A 13,953-nucleotide genomic window follows, 5' to 3' on the forward strand; every position below is an offset into this window, starting at 1 on the left:
GATTCTGTCCTATACAAATACTTAAATAACCAAAAATATATTTATAAATATGTAAATTAAACATCATTTATAATTGCAAAATACTGAAACTATAAATTTCCATCAGTAAGAAACAAATTATAATAAACCTATAAAATGACAGACTCCACAGCCATTTAAAAAGCTAAGATATACTATCATGGAGAGAAGTCCCCAACATATTGATGAGTAAATAAAATAAAAACAAATGATACACACACCTTTCTGTGGGAAAGAGAGGAAGTCCATGTACTCACTTTAAAGTGTGGAAAAATATGTATAAATTGTTTGTAGAGACTACACTGGGATGGAGAAGAAATAGGGATTTTCAGTTTTCAATTCATATACTTTTATATTATTTTTTCCTTTAAATGGGTATGTATTACTTTTATTTTATGTCCAAAAGCTTCTCTTTCATTTGGGGGGGGGGGGCGGGAAAGATGAGTATTGCTCTTGGTTTCTAGGTTGAACTCAAAGTCCATACCTTCTCTACTCCCCCAGCCTCCTTCCCCCACCCTGGCCTTCACCGCTCTTCATGGAGTGAAGACAGAGGGTAAAAAAAAATCTATCCTCCAAGGTGCTGCACATTTCTCCCTTGAGTGGGACCCCTGGGCCAAGTCACTTCTCTGCTGGTTGGAACAAGCTCAGGATAGGTGAGAAGGTGCCCCCACCACACCAGGCCCTGCCGGACCCAGAGAGTGGAGGTCACGCCCTCCCACTGGGGACCACTGGTGCCCTACACACTGCGCTCCGGTGGACAGAGATGGATTTTCAGAGAGCACTGGAGGCTGTGCCCAAGAGACACCCAGCCTGTTTTCCTGGCACTGTGATCCCTCTCTTCTCCTACTGTGCTCTCCATCCTAGGACACTGTTCCCGGCTTCAGGGACACCAATTGGATCATATCTTCTAGAGGTGCATGAAAGACCCAGGGAGGAAGACCTGAACCTGGGGCCTAGGCCCGCTCAGCTAGCCGTCTGAGTCAAATGCTTCCCCACCCCCACCCTGCCCCCTTACTACCTTTAGCTTCTAGCTTCATTTTCTCCGGTGCTAACGTGTGAGGATTTTCTAAATACTGTTAAAACTTCCACTTGGGCTTGGGAGATACTCTGGTCCTAAGCAATAAATCAAACTGATTTTGCTTTATTTAAGTTTAAAAAAAAGTTTCCGCAGGTCCTGGTTGCTAAGCTGGTCAGCTATTACCAGGTCCCTACCCAGGGGTTGAGACGGCGCCCGCAAGAATGACCAAGCGCTGCACTCTCTGGTCTGTGGTATTCCAAGCACAGCGATTCTCCTGGGGGCTCCAGCTGGGGCTCCAGACAGGGGATCAGGCTGAATCAAGACTTGGCATCCATTTACACGGTAGGTGGGCCATCAGCATCTCCCCAAAAGCTCTAGCAGACATAAGATATCAAACCCTAGACAATGAGGCCACAGCAGAACTTTGAGAAAAAGTCATGGTTTTAAATGTGTCTGTGATCAAAGGAGAAAAAAGTAGAAAAACATTGTCCTGAGGATTCACCTGAGAATTTAGAAAAAGCGCATACCAGATGGACGTGAGAAAAAGACGACAAACACTAAAGCAGAAATTAAAGCTTTAGAAAACAGAAAACACAGCGGACACATCTATGCACTTTCCAGTTACATAAAACTCTGGCAAAGCTAGTTAAGGAAAAGAGAAAAAATTAATACACGGCATCAGAAATTAAGAAAGCGAGAAAATCAGATAAGGGAAGTGCAAAGCAGTAACTATATACGCAATATGCTACTGAATGGGGAAGCAGCTCACAGTCACGTGAAACACAACGTAAACCTCATACACCAACAGCCGCAGGAAAAGTCAGTCAGAAAGCTACAAAGGCCCACCCCTCAAAAAAAGGTACTAGGCTCAGTTTCACCACATTTTTAAAAAATCTTTAAGGAATAAAATTATGGAAACTGTATTATTTAAATTGTTCCATAGCATAAAGGAAGAACCAAATCCTCACTATCCATTATTTGAAATTACTATTACTGTGATACCAACATCTGACAATGAAAGCATGAAATCATACAATGAAACATAGGTCAACATTGTTTCATTGTTTCAATGAAACAATGAAAATCATACGTCAATCTCATTAACAAACAGAGATGCAAAACTCCCACATTAATAGTTCAAATCCCTAGCTGGTGTGGTTCAGTGGATTGAGTGCCGGCCTGCAAACCAAAGGGTCGTCTGTTCGATTCCCAGTCAGGGCACATGCCTGGGTTGCTGACTAGGTCCCTGGTAGGGGGTGTGCGAAAAGCAACCACACACTGATGTTTCTCTCCCTTTCTTTCTCCCTCCCTTCCACTCTCTAAAAATAAATGAATAAAATCTTTAAAAAAGTAGTTCAAATTAAATAGCATGTTTAAAAAAATACCCCATTACCAAGTATGGTATATTCAAAGAATACAAAGATAGCAGAATATTAAGAAATGTATTAATATAATTCATCTTAATAATAGGCAAAGAAAAATACAATTTCATCTCCAAATCATGCTGTCATGAGAATTCAGGGAGTGAACAACGAAAACTTTGCCTCTCCACGCCCCACAGAGAGTGAGTGCTCCACAAGCATTACGTAGGGAAAAGGGAAAAGTGCGGCGTGACCCGGTTTGTACCAACAGCACGAAACAAGCGCGTGCATGCAGAGAACCAAGTCTGGAGGGGCGCTCCAGTTCAGAGCCGTTAACAGGGTTGCGAAACTGTGGGTAAATTCCTCCCTTTCTACTTCTACTTCCTAATTTTTCTTTTCTATTTTTAATTTTTTTCTACTTCCTAATTCTTCCAAAGGACTTGTACTATCTGTATACTCAAAAAAGAGAATAAAAAGCAAAAAGCAAAAAAAAAAAAAAAAAAAAAAAGCAGCAGCAGCAGATGTTTGGACTTAGCCAAGAGGACTGGGAGGCCTAAAGGCGAAGGTGGAAAAGGACCTGAAGGTGACAGGGAACTGGACAGCACCAGGGAGGGGCTTGCGGGATTCCTCTGCCCTGCGCCCTACGGCTGTAAAACCCACTCGGCTCTGGGAACACCCACACACGTGTGGAAGGCAGGACGTTCCTGGCGGAGGGCAAGCTAAAGTCCTCTGGGCCGAGCGCCAGCACGCATTGCTGCATTATACAGAGCCGGACCTGACTTTGCCCAAAGGCCACAGAAACTCCACACTATGGGAATGGGGTGAGGGTACTCCATGGATCCAGGTGCTGGTCACACAGGTGTGTTTACTTCAGGAAAACTCACCCAGATGTACACAGTGGGTGCTTTTTTGTGTGTATGCTGTACTTCAATAAAGTGTTTTGAAATAATTAAAAACGGAGAGGAGAATACTGAGGGCCTGTCATCTGCTACAGAGCTTCCCTCCAATTCTGGTTTTAATAAATCTGAACTCATGGATGGATCAGTCTCAGGGAACAGAACATTCAACCCAGTATTTTGTCGGACATATCTCATTGCCTTGATTTTTCCGGGTTCTATATCATCACTAAAATTATCAATGGATGAGAAAAAAATTCTGGGGCAACCCAGGGGCATGGGAGACACAGGGAAGCCTCACTGGAGGAGGGCAGTGGCTTTTCAACCCTGAGGGCACACTCAAATCACCTGGGGAGCTCTGACAAATGCTGGGGCCTGGGCTCCACTCCAGACCAATTACATCAGCCTCTCTGGGGCGTGGGCCCAGGCATTGATATTTTCTTTTTTTAAAACTCCCAGATGATTCTAATATGCAGTGGGACTGAAAACTACTAAACTAGTTGAACCAGAGGGACTGGCCACCGGAAACTCTAAGCAAGTTGAGGCGGGCGGGCGGGCTGGTGTGTGGGCGTGCGTGCATGGCCCCTGCCTATCCTGGTGGAGGCTGTGGGGGTGGGAGCCAGTGTTTAGGGCAGAAGTGCCCTGGCTCCCACCCAGGTCCTCCTCCACATCTCTCTTCCCCCAGACCTCAGACAGGGACCCAGCGGGGAATGATGCCCTTCGCACGGAGGAGGCAGCCTGTGGAAAGTGAGGGGAGGGGCTCCCCGGGAGTTGGGCACAGCACCCTGGGCCCTGGCTCCCAGCGGGTGTTCAGGCTGCTCTGGACCACTTGCCAGGACAACCCCAAGACATACACCACTCCAACCACACGGTCCCAGAGCTAAGCCCTAAACACTACCCAGGGTCCAAATGACAGCACTGGGAACCCACAGTTAGAAAACAGGAAACCGAGGAGAAATAATGGTGGGGAGAAAGGCCACAGGGCAGAGGTCAGCATATAGCTCAATCATCAGGTAGGACCTGGCTCAGGGACAAGTGGCAGGGCCAGTGAGGAGGGGGTGCCGCGAGGCCCACGTGCCCAGAGCTTCCAACACCAATCCCTGGGGCCACCCTCATCCCACACCTGCTCTACTGGGCTGTGGGACAGGAGCCCATGGGTCTGACCCCAGCCAATGGCTGCCTTCATCCGGCAGCCCTGCAGCGCTTTACTGCTCCAGGGCAATTCTGACACAGAAGCCCCTGGACCACGCCCCACAAAGCAGTGCCCTCAGAGGTCCCCTCTGCTCAGTTCTGGACTTAAGGCTGGGTGCAAAGCAACAGGGGCAAGAGTGAGGGTGGGCTGAGGCCGTGAAGTGTGTCCTAGGATGGAGAGCACTGAGAGAGAAGAGAGAGGGATCACAGTGCCAGGCAAATGGGGAAGGAGGAGGCATCTCTCGGGCACAGCCTGCAGCACTCCACTGCAAATCCATCTCTTGTGTCCCCCGAAGCACAGGGTCTAGGGCACCAGTGATCCCCAGGGCCCAATGTAGTCAGGGGACATCCTCTGCACCCATCCTGAACTCATTCAAGCCAACAGAGAAGTGAGTTGGCCCAGGGGTCCCACCACTCAAGGGAGAAGGTGCAGCACAGAGCGTGTAGGGATCCAGCCTGGGTTCTCAGCCCGAGCCCTCCAGGGTGTCTGCCTCTGCCTGGAGTTACAAGCCTCCCTAGTTCTTCACCCTTCCACAGAGTGGCCAGCAGGAATCAGAGATGGACCTTCCTAAAGTCCAGGAAGGTGGACTGGCAGGAACTGGCTCCTTCTGTAAACACCATCTGCTTAGCAGGGCTAGGACCCAAGACCCACAGGCTGAGACCAGGCTCCTGGGGAAGGATATCATGCCTCAGAGAAAGCAAAGCAGGAAAACTCAGTCAACAGGGCAGGGAGTTTAGGAGCTCCCCGTCAGGGACAAGTTGCAAACCCTTTCAATGTCTTTGTTTCCTTCGCAAAGCCCAGGAGGTTAGGATTACACTGAAAAATGCTAGGGGGGCGGGGTTGGGAAATCCAATTACTTAAGCAGGGAGGGAGCAAGAGGTCCAGGCCACAGAGGTGACCAGGGTTTAGTAGGACTCTAATCTTACTGTCCTTGGGATGTTTGCCTCTCAAGGAATATTTCTGTGGCAAGACTGTGTTACCTACCCCTTAGGCCCCGCCCCATTCTCCTCTACAGTGAGGCATCCAGGGTAGAAGGAAACTAGTATTTTTATCTTTTTGGCTAATCTTAGCAGATCCTCAGTGGAAAAAAAACTTTGCAGGGGGAGGGGGGCGGAGACAATTGGGATAAAGTAGGAAAAAGATGCCCAAACTCATTCCCTCAAAAATATTGGGATATCTGTCCTTACAGACACCAGGGCAGAATCTGTGATCAGCCCTCGGAGGAAACGGACTCTACTTCCGCATCACTGACAGCCACCGCATGAAGGGGGAAAGCCAAAATTCAAGGGGCTCTGCCTGAGGCAACAGAGCTTCAGGGTCTTACAGGGCCATCCAGCAACTACCGCAGACCTTGCCTCCACCTTCACTGCCCCTCCCTCTCCGTCACGCAGTTTACACACACATGCAGAGAGAGCCCTGCCCCTGAGGGGGGCTCTGCAGGTTCTGACACTTCTCCATCAGAGTAGTCGGAGACTTGCGGAGGTGACAGGCAAAGGGAAGGCATCCTTCTCTAGGGAGGCTGAGATGCTAGTAATCTTTTGAGGGGCTCTTGAGGGAATCTCTGAAAGAACAAGATCTCTACTCTTCCAAGTGGTGCTCTGTCCCCAAGGGGGACAGTACAGAAGAGAGGGCAAGTCGTGTCCAAAAAGGGGTGGAGTGGTCAAAACAGACGCTCTGCTCTCCCAGAAGTAAAGTTCAAAAGTGGTGCTTGTCCAGGGTATGGCCCGTAAACTGTGTGTCACCAGCCCCCACCCCGTAAACACAGGAACCAACAGCAGGCCTCTGGAAGCCGGCGCAGCGGTCGGAACCTGCATGGACATGCAAGAGCAAGCTCACCGGACTCGCCTCCTTCAGCGGCTCACAGGCCATTCTGGACGGTGCTGAACTTCCTAGCCATGCACAGTGCAAGCTGCGAACTAGCTGTACAAAGGAGGACTGGGCATTGGTCTGCAACATTTTGGAAATAAAGTATTCAGAAAACAAAACAAAACCTGGCCCTTTGCCACATTTAGTTTGAGAAAAATAAACTTCGGAAGGCAACCTCTTCCTTTTACAGAGGAAACTGAAGACCAGGGACATTAAGTGACCTCCACATGACTAATGGCAGAACCTGAGTGGCAGAGTTGGGAAGAGGGAGGGAAAGAAATGGGACAACTGCACTTTCTCACCCTCCTTGCCTCAGGCAGAGGCCTCTGTGGGAGCCCCCGCCCCGCCCCGAAGCAGTCAAGGCTGAGGGCCCGCACAAGCACACCGGGCAGAAGGCGACTGTGAGTTGCAGGTAAGACGCCCAGAACCGTGTTTCGATCCAGCCTTACCTGAATCTCAAATCCAACACTTCTAAAGCTAACGCTTGCCTTTCAAAACTAAGCTCTCTTCCCAGCCGCTCCACTCCTGACACGGCTACCCTAATCTGTAACTGCCAGATCCCAGAAATGCTAACTTACTGAAAACACGCCGGGCATGCTGATTCTTCCTTCAAAGTTCCTCGAGGTCCACCGAGCCAGTGCTGAAAGCAAAGGTAAAGAGCTAGGCTCGGCTGGGGGCGAGGGCCTGGTCTGCTGCAGGCAAGTGCACAGCCCCAAACACAAAGGTGAAAAGCCTTCCCTGTTTAGAACACAAAAGCTGCCAATACTGGTTTGCCCACATAGAGCTGACTTTAGGTAATGTAGTCAATGTCTCTTGCTTCCAGTGATATACTGTAAAGATAAAATAATAATGATTTCTCTTATTTTTCAGGACCCAGCACTGTATCTGGAACATGGCAAAAGCTCAGTAAATGTTGAAAGACAGAGGGAGGAAGACAGGGAGAGGAAGTGAAGGGGGGTGGGGTCGCAGTCCTGGACAGCAGGACCATCTACAGATTCTAACTGCCTGGGCCAGCCCCGTCCTCTCTCTGCGCAAAGGCTCCCCAAACTAACCCACGAGGAAGCCACCTCCTCCTCAGACGCTGCAGGCGTGCTGGGAACAGAGCGGGGTCCTCCGCAGACTGCCAGACTCTCAGGTACGAGAGGAAACAAGGCCCAGAGGTCAGGGTGGGGAAGAGGACTGGAGGGGACTGGGAGACCCCAAAACTGAGCAGAACCAAAGCCCCGCCCACACTCCCTGAACCCACTCTCAGCCAGCCAAACCATTTGCTACAGCCTCGGGGGGCACGGGAGGGGACCTGGCAAGACCACAAAGACCATTTCCAGCAGAAACGTCCAACTGCAGCTGGAGGGAGCCCAGGGCCAGGCCCCTGCTCAGCAAGCCCTGCAGTGACCCCTGTGGGCACGGTAGTGTGCAGGAAGGCTCCCTGGGGCCCGCTCACCTGTCTATCCTGGAAAGTCCTTTCTCTCTCCCAGGACATTCAGAATGAGTTGGGAGTCACCAAGGAGGTGGGGCTGAGCCCCAAGACTCTCACTGCCATTCTTGTTATGACTGGGGAGGTCCTCTCTCTCCTGAAACTCAACTCGAAATTCTCCTGGTTGGCTCATTTCCCACTCTAGCCTCACGTGCTCACCTCCTGCCCTGTCTCCCCAGGTTCACGACCCACGGCGTACGCAGTCGGGGGTCACAGACCGCAACAAAGGGGCACTTCTGCAGTGGTCAAAAGCAGAGACCGAAGGCAGAGATCCTGGGCAGAGCCCCAGAATAGTTCCCAGCCATCTTCGGCCAATTGAGGGTTCCCGTGGGGCAGCGCGTGGGAGCCGTGTGGGAGCCCGAAAGTCGGGCAGCATGATGCTCTCGGCACTGGGCACTCACTCCTGTCCGGGCTGCCAAGAAGGAGGTGACAGCGACAGTGTGTGCTTTGGCTCGGTCCTTCGCATATCGTGGGTAGACACATAACACACTAGACAGCAAAGTGACAACCTGTGTTTATCAAGCTCAATTCCACACACTCTACATCGTGGATGGTCTCGAAACCCTGGCAGGACACGGCACACAGTCATTGAGTATATTCCTTCCCACTGGCTACTGGATACCGCTCACCCCAGGGTTCCCCCTGCCTGCACCCAGCCTATGGGAACAGACTGTGAGATGCCCCTGCTGTGCCCCCGAGTCTCGGCCTGATCTCAGAATGAACTCATGCACCCGATGTCTTCCTACACCATGACCTGCTGATGGAAGCAGATCTGGCCAGACCGCCTCATCCAGGGTATGCAGGACACTGCACAGAACTGGTCACCCAGGAAAATTTGGTGTGGCGCCAGGGACAGGGGACTCAGTTGCCAGTGGCTGGCAGTGCCCAAGATGGGCCAAAAGGATGCGGTGATTCTCCAGTGGAGAACTTAATAAAAGCAAGCACAGAAACAACTCCAGAGCTTTAAAACACAGACAGCTCAGGCTCCACTCTGAGCAGGAGGAAGGAAGAAGATGAAGGGCTTCCTCTACTTTTCAAGTATCCCTGACACATGCCCACAACATGAAGGGTCAAGGTACTAGGATGGAAGCTTCTAGCAGGACTGCGGGGCTAGGAGAGTATTCCAGGCAGGGAGAAATGGAGAGAACACACTTGGAAAGAGCTGAAGAGAAACCACCGCGCGGGAGGGGGTGCTTTCGGGAGTAAACAAACCTGCCAGCAGTCTTTCCTCCCAGCAGAGAGGGAAGCTCTGGCCCAGGAACCTCCAGAGACACAGAGGAGGGAGGGAGCTGCCCCCTCCCTGAGCCCATGTGTCCTCATCCCCTTGTCCTGCTTTCCCCAGGGTGGGGGACTGAACAGGTGCACACCAGGACCTCCATGCCACAGCGCTCAGCAGCACACTTGGTGACTACCGCTTCCCCATCAGCAGTGGGAGGCCAGGGGAGGAAGTGGAGGTGGAACTGGGGGTTCTGCTCCCGAGAAGAACATGTGGAGTGAGCTCACAGCTTTCTCCTCCCCGCCCACAGCACCGCCAGTGTCAACCACCCTCTGCTTGCCTCAGGGGCCTCTCACGGTCTGGTCCCAGGTGATCGCCTACTTCTCCCAGCCTCACCAAGGCATGCCCAGCTCCCCAGGGAAGCCAATGCCCTCTGGCTCTTCTCCTTACCCCAGAAGCTGCTTCAGAAGCAAAATTTTTGCCCTCCCCCAAGAACTTCCTTGCCTCAAGTTCCTTGGAAAGTGGCCAAGGAACCACCCTAGCTTCTGATCCACCCTGCAGCCTCACCTAAGAGCCCCCATCCCACAGAGGGAAGCAGAGCCCCTCCCTGCCAGTGTCCCCACCCAGGCAGTGAGGTGGCAGAGTGCAACTTCCAGCACCTCACAGACCTTCCCACAGCTTTCCCAGGAAGCAGGAAGAGAAGTGTCTGGGGACAGAAGGAGCTCATCCACCTGCTACCCAAGCAACCAGATTCCCCCAGCTCTCCACAGGCTCCAGGGGCCCAGGGAGGAGATGGGGCTGAGATGGGCTAGAATGGGCTCCCTCCCTCCCAAGTCCCATCTGGTCCTGGTCCTGCCCACCCGTCCCCAGCCTTCCCCAGCCTCTCTGCTTGGAACTAGACAGACAGCCACATGGAGCTGCCTCCAGCTTTGTGTCCTCTGCCCAGGGCCAGCAGAGGATACTGCTGAGTAATCCCAAAATCACTGAGGGTCCCCAGCTCTGACGATGTGGGCAAAGCCCAAGGAAGCCTACTGGTCCTGGTCCTTGTCAGCCTGGGAGGACTATCTGTGTTTCCCAGTAATGGCTGATACCCCACCAGACCCTGCCCTATCCCCAATACCCCTGCCCTGACCTTCAGACAACCACATGGAGAAGAAGCTGGGCGCCCCTTCCCGGCTTCCCACTCACCTGGTAACATTCTCTTCCTGGTTCCCCAGACACCAAGCCACAGAGTAACAGCAGCCGCCTGCCAGATTCTCAGTCATGATGTTGCATCAGCCCCCACCCTACCCAAAATATCCTCACCCCACCACCTCCTCTCTCCGCCAGCCATCTCCATGGTGACAGCAGCATGACTAATGACACCCTATCAGCTTCAGACTCAGGAGCGCAATTTACCCTCCCCTCTACCCTCCCCTCTACCCCCCCCCCACACCCAGGGATTTCTGCAGATTGGATGCAAACCAACAGTGCTAGGGACATTCTCAAGAGATTTCCAGGGGCAAGGGTGGGGAGTGGGTTGCATGTCTTAAACACACACACACACACACACACACACACACAGTTCAAAAAAATCCAGTCCCAACTGCACCCAAACCATCCAGCTGAGAAAGCAAAAAGAATCCAAACAAAACCCACACAGGCCTGAGAATTCATTGGCCGCCCACACCCCCGCCACCCCTCCTCCTCAGCTGCTGCTACACACAGTGGGAGATTAAGGGATCACCCGAGGAGACCCTTTATTTTTATCCAATCCAGTCAGACACTTCACCCCCACCGCTCGCTCCAGCGCGCGCTTGCGCTCGCAAGCGCTCTCTCTCTCTCTCACTCACACACACACACACATACACACACACACACAAGAGGTACCTTGACAGCAGCCCCTTGTCCCCACGGCGGGGCTCCTTCACCAGCCTTTATTTCCACCTGCAAAAGAAGCCAGAGAAACTGATGAGCCAGGCTGACAGCAGAAGGGACCCGAAGTCCTTCTGCTGCACCCCCAGCACCGCAGCAGGGGAAGGGGGAGGATGGGAGGGAGGGGGCCTCCTTGGAAAGAAAGGACAGCAGGGACCATCTTCCTGCCTCCAGCTGCCGCCCAGACGCCCGGTGAAGGGGCTCATTCGCCTTCCAGTGTGTTTTTGTTTTCATTTCTCCTTTTTCCACCCTCCCATGATCCAGAAGGCCATTGCCCCTCCTCCTGCATCCGGGCTGGCCTGTCCCTCCCTGCCCTGCGCGCTCTACCTCGGCCGGCCTCCTCTGGTGCATGGGCCGGCGGGCCTCCCATTATCCCCGCCGGAGCGCACGGAGGGAGGCACTGCAGAGGAGGCGGCGGCCAGCTGCCGGCTTGGCTCCCCTCCCTGCCGCCGGCGAGGCTGGTGTGCAAGGGGCGGCGCGCTCACCAGCCAATCCCCGAGGCCGGCCGGGCGGGGGCAGGGCGGCCGGAGGCTGGACCTGCCCAGGAGGGAGGCGGGGGCGCAGCTGAGGGTGCCTCGGGCCGCGTCGGCTGCACGGCTGCGGCCCAGGCCCGCTGCCGGCCCCAGGCAGGCGGGGGATCCCAGTGTACCCCGTCTCCTCCAAGTAGAGGACCCAGAAGATAATACCAGCGGCATCCTCTGCCATTTCCAGGGTCAAAGGACAGACTACTCCTGGGGTCCAGCAGCCGCTGGTGGGATTCCCCGCCCCCCCCCCAACCACGGTCTAACCCCAGGACACCAGCTTCACCCAGTGCCAGCGCTATGACAACAGCGTGAAGAGCAACAACCCCTGCAATCTTCAAACAGAAAATAAAGCCTTGGCTATAGGAACCTTTCTTTACCCCATTTTGCAGATGAGGAAACAAGGCAAGCCAAATGAAGTAACTTACCCAAGGTGACACAGCTAGAAAACAGCAGATCTGGGACTCCAAGCCAGGTCTCTCTGCCTCTGAAGACCAGGGTTTTAACCATATGCAGCCCAACTCTCCCTCCCTCCAGCTCCCACCTCAGAAAATAGACTTCCTGAAGCCCACACTGCCTACCGCTCAAAGCCTCACCAAGCCAGCCTGCCCCCACCCCCCCGCCCAGTGCGCGCAAACACCCACACCTCACCCAGGGACAACTCATCCCTGCCTGAATACACCCTCACCCCATTCAGATAGCCTCCCTACCCCCACCCCCACCACCTTCAGGATGCTTTCTCCTCTCTTAGAAGGACCACAGGAGCCCCCACCCCCAACAAGCATCCAGGCTTCCCATCCCTGGGAAAGGCTGAGGAGGGAAGGTGGATCCAGACCCCAAGGGCTCCAGCCTCCAGTTTCCAGATTCTGAGCCTCTGCAAGCTGCACCCGCCCAGGACAATGAGGGGCAAGAGAGCAGAGTGGGGCGAGGAAGGCCATGTACTCCGCTCCTGGATTTAATTCCTGGCATAGGTACAGCCTATTCAACCCCATCCCCTCCCTTTGGTGAACACCCAGAGCCTCCACCTCCCAGGAAGGGGATGTCACAGACTCTGGTCCTCACATATCTGGCTGTGCTCCTGGTTCCTCCACAACCTAGCTGCAGGGCCCTGGTGGTGGCACCTTCACCTCACTCTGCTCATCTGTAAAAGGAAACTACAGAGAGCGGTGACCTCACACACAGATGCAAAAGCTCTGTGGAGAACCGCGGTACATCCCCTGCGCGGTGTGGGTGCTGCTGGCTACCACTGCTCTTAGTTTCTGGGACAAGTCATTCTGTGCTGCTTCTCGTCTCACAGATGAAGAAGCTGAGACCAGAGAGAAGTGACTCAGAGCTAGTCAGGATGTGTGACAGCCTGTGTCAGTGATGTGCCCCGCACAACAGCTGTCCCACCCTGGGGTCCCAAAGGGCTACTCAGCTGCGATAAGCTGCCTCTGGTGGGGAGATCCCAGGAGGCACAGGACCCACACCCTCATCACCCCTGGGGACAAAGGGCAGCACTCCTAGGCTCCTCTCCAGGAGAGGTGACAGGCAGGGCAAGCAACAGTGTCCTGAGGAATGGTTCCAGATGGAAAAAATGGGCTTCTGCACCCCTTAGCTCTTACCTCTGCCAGGCCAAGTGAAGTCCCTCGTTTGTCCTGGTTCCAAAAACCCTGGCCCGACCCACCACCCACCCACCCAACCACCACACAGTCTGCCGCTGGATCAGAGAACTAACACCACTTGGACAGTACAATTAATACTGTTGCTGCTGCGGCCGCCACAGTTTATCAAGCCCCTGCTATGTACCAGGCTCTGTGCCAACCATGTCAGTAGGAGCATCTCATTTGAATTACTCCACACACAACCTTGTCTCTTCTGGAGGAACGGACTTAGAGATAGATGTTGATTATTTGCCCACAGAACACTCAGCTGTTGAGTGGCAGGCTGGAATTCCAGTCCAGGCCTTCCTCCTCCCAGTTCTCTAAGCCCAGGGAAATGCAAAGAGGGATGGGGTCACTTGAACTCAGCCACTTACGGTTAAGCTATGGGTCCGCGAACAGTATCGGAGTCTTTGAGATACTGCTCTTTGCCTGGGTTCCCCAACCCCTCCCCTAACGTAGTACAAGGAGCAAGGCTTAATCTGAAAGTTACTTCCCTCTGCCACTCTCCCGCTCCTCTAGCCTCTACGAGCATCACCTACGTCTCTCCCAGGGCCTTAGAGGAGCAGTGCGTGGCCTCTGCCAGAGCACCAATCACAACCAAGTTCAGTTATTTATTTACACGGCAGTCTTCCCCACGTGGGCGGGGGCCTGTCTTCCCCAAGTTACTAGGCTCTGCACAGAGCTGGAATGTGCTGAGCTGAGTTTCTACGCAAGGAGAGAGGAGAGGCAGGGGGATGGGCGATACAGAGGCCACTTTCCTGGCTGGCTTTCTCTGAGGTCCCCAAGAATCAGAGGGACACCTCTTCTCCTTGGAGGATAGGATCTGACACGGCT

At 53.4% G+C, this 13,953-nt stretch overlaps 1 protein-coding gene across 7 annotated transcripts in view; it reads right to left on the reverse strand.

The window, feature by feature from the left end:
- Positions 1-13,953, reverse strand: part of TET3 (tet methylcytosine dioxygenase 3) — a 97,994-nt gene that overhangs the window by 70,189 nt on the left and 13,852 nt on the right. For 5 of the 7 annotated variants that reach the window (XM_053923841.1, XM_053923840.2, XM_053923839.1 and 2 more), the window contains one exon: positions 10,911-10,967. In XM_053923841.1, the coding sequence (XP_053779816.1) occupies positions 10,911-10,967 (57 nt within the window). Of the gene's footprint in view, positions 1-10,229; positions 10,338-10,910; positions 10,968-11,282; positions 11,395-13,953 lie in introns of those variants that run through there. The other 2 variants (XM_053923843.1, XM_024558435.3) reach the window with 2 other exon arrangements.

The sequence above is a fragment of the Desmodus rotundus genome, chromosome 5 (genome assembly GCF_022682495.2).
Source record: "Desmodus rotundus isolate HL8 chromosome 5, HLdesRot8A.1, whole genome shotgun sequence".
NCBI classification, from domain to species: Eukaryota; Metazoa; Chordata; class Mammalia; order Chiroptera; family Phyllostomidae; genus Desmodus; species Desmodus rotundus.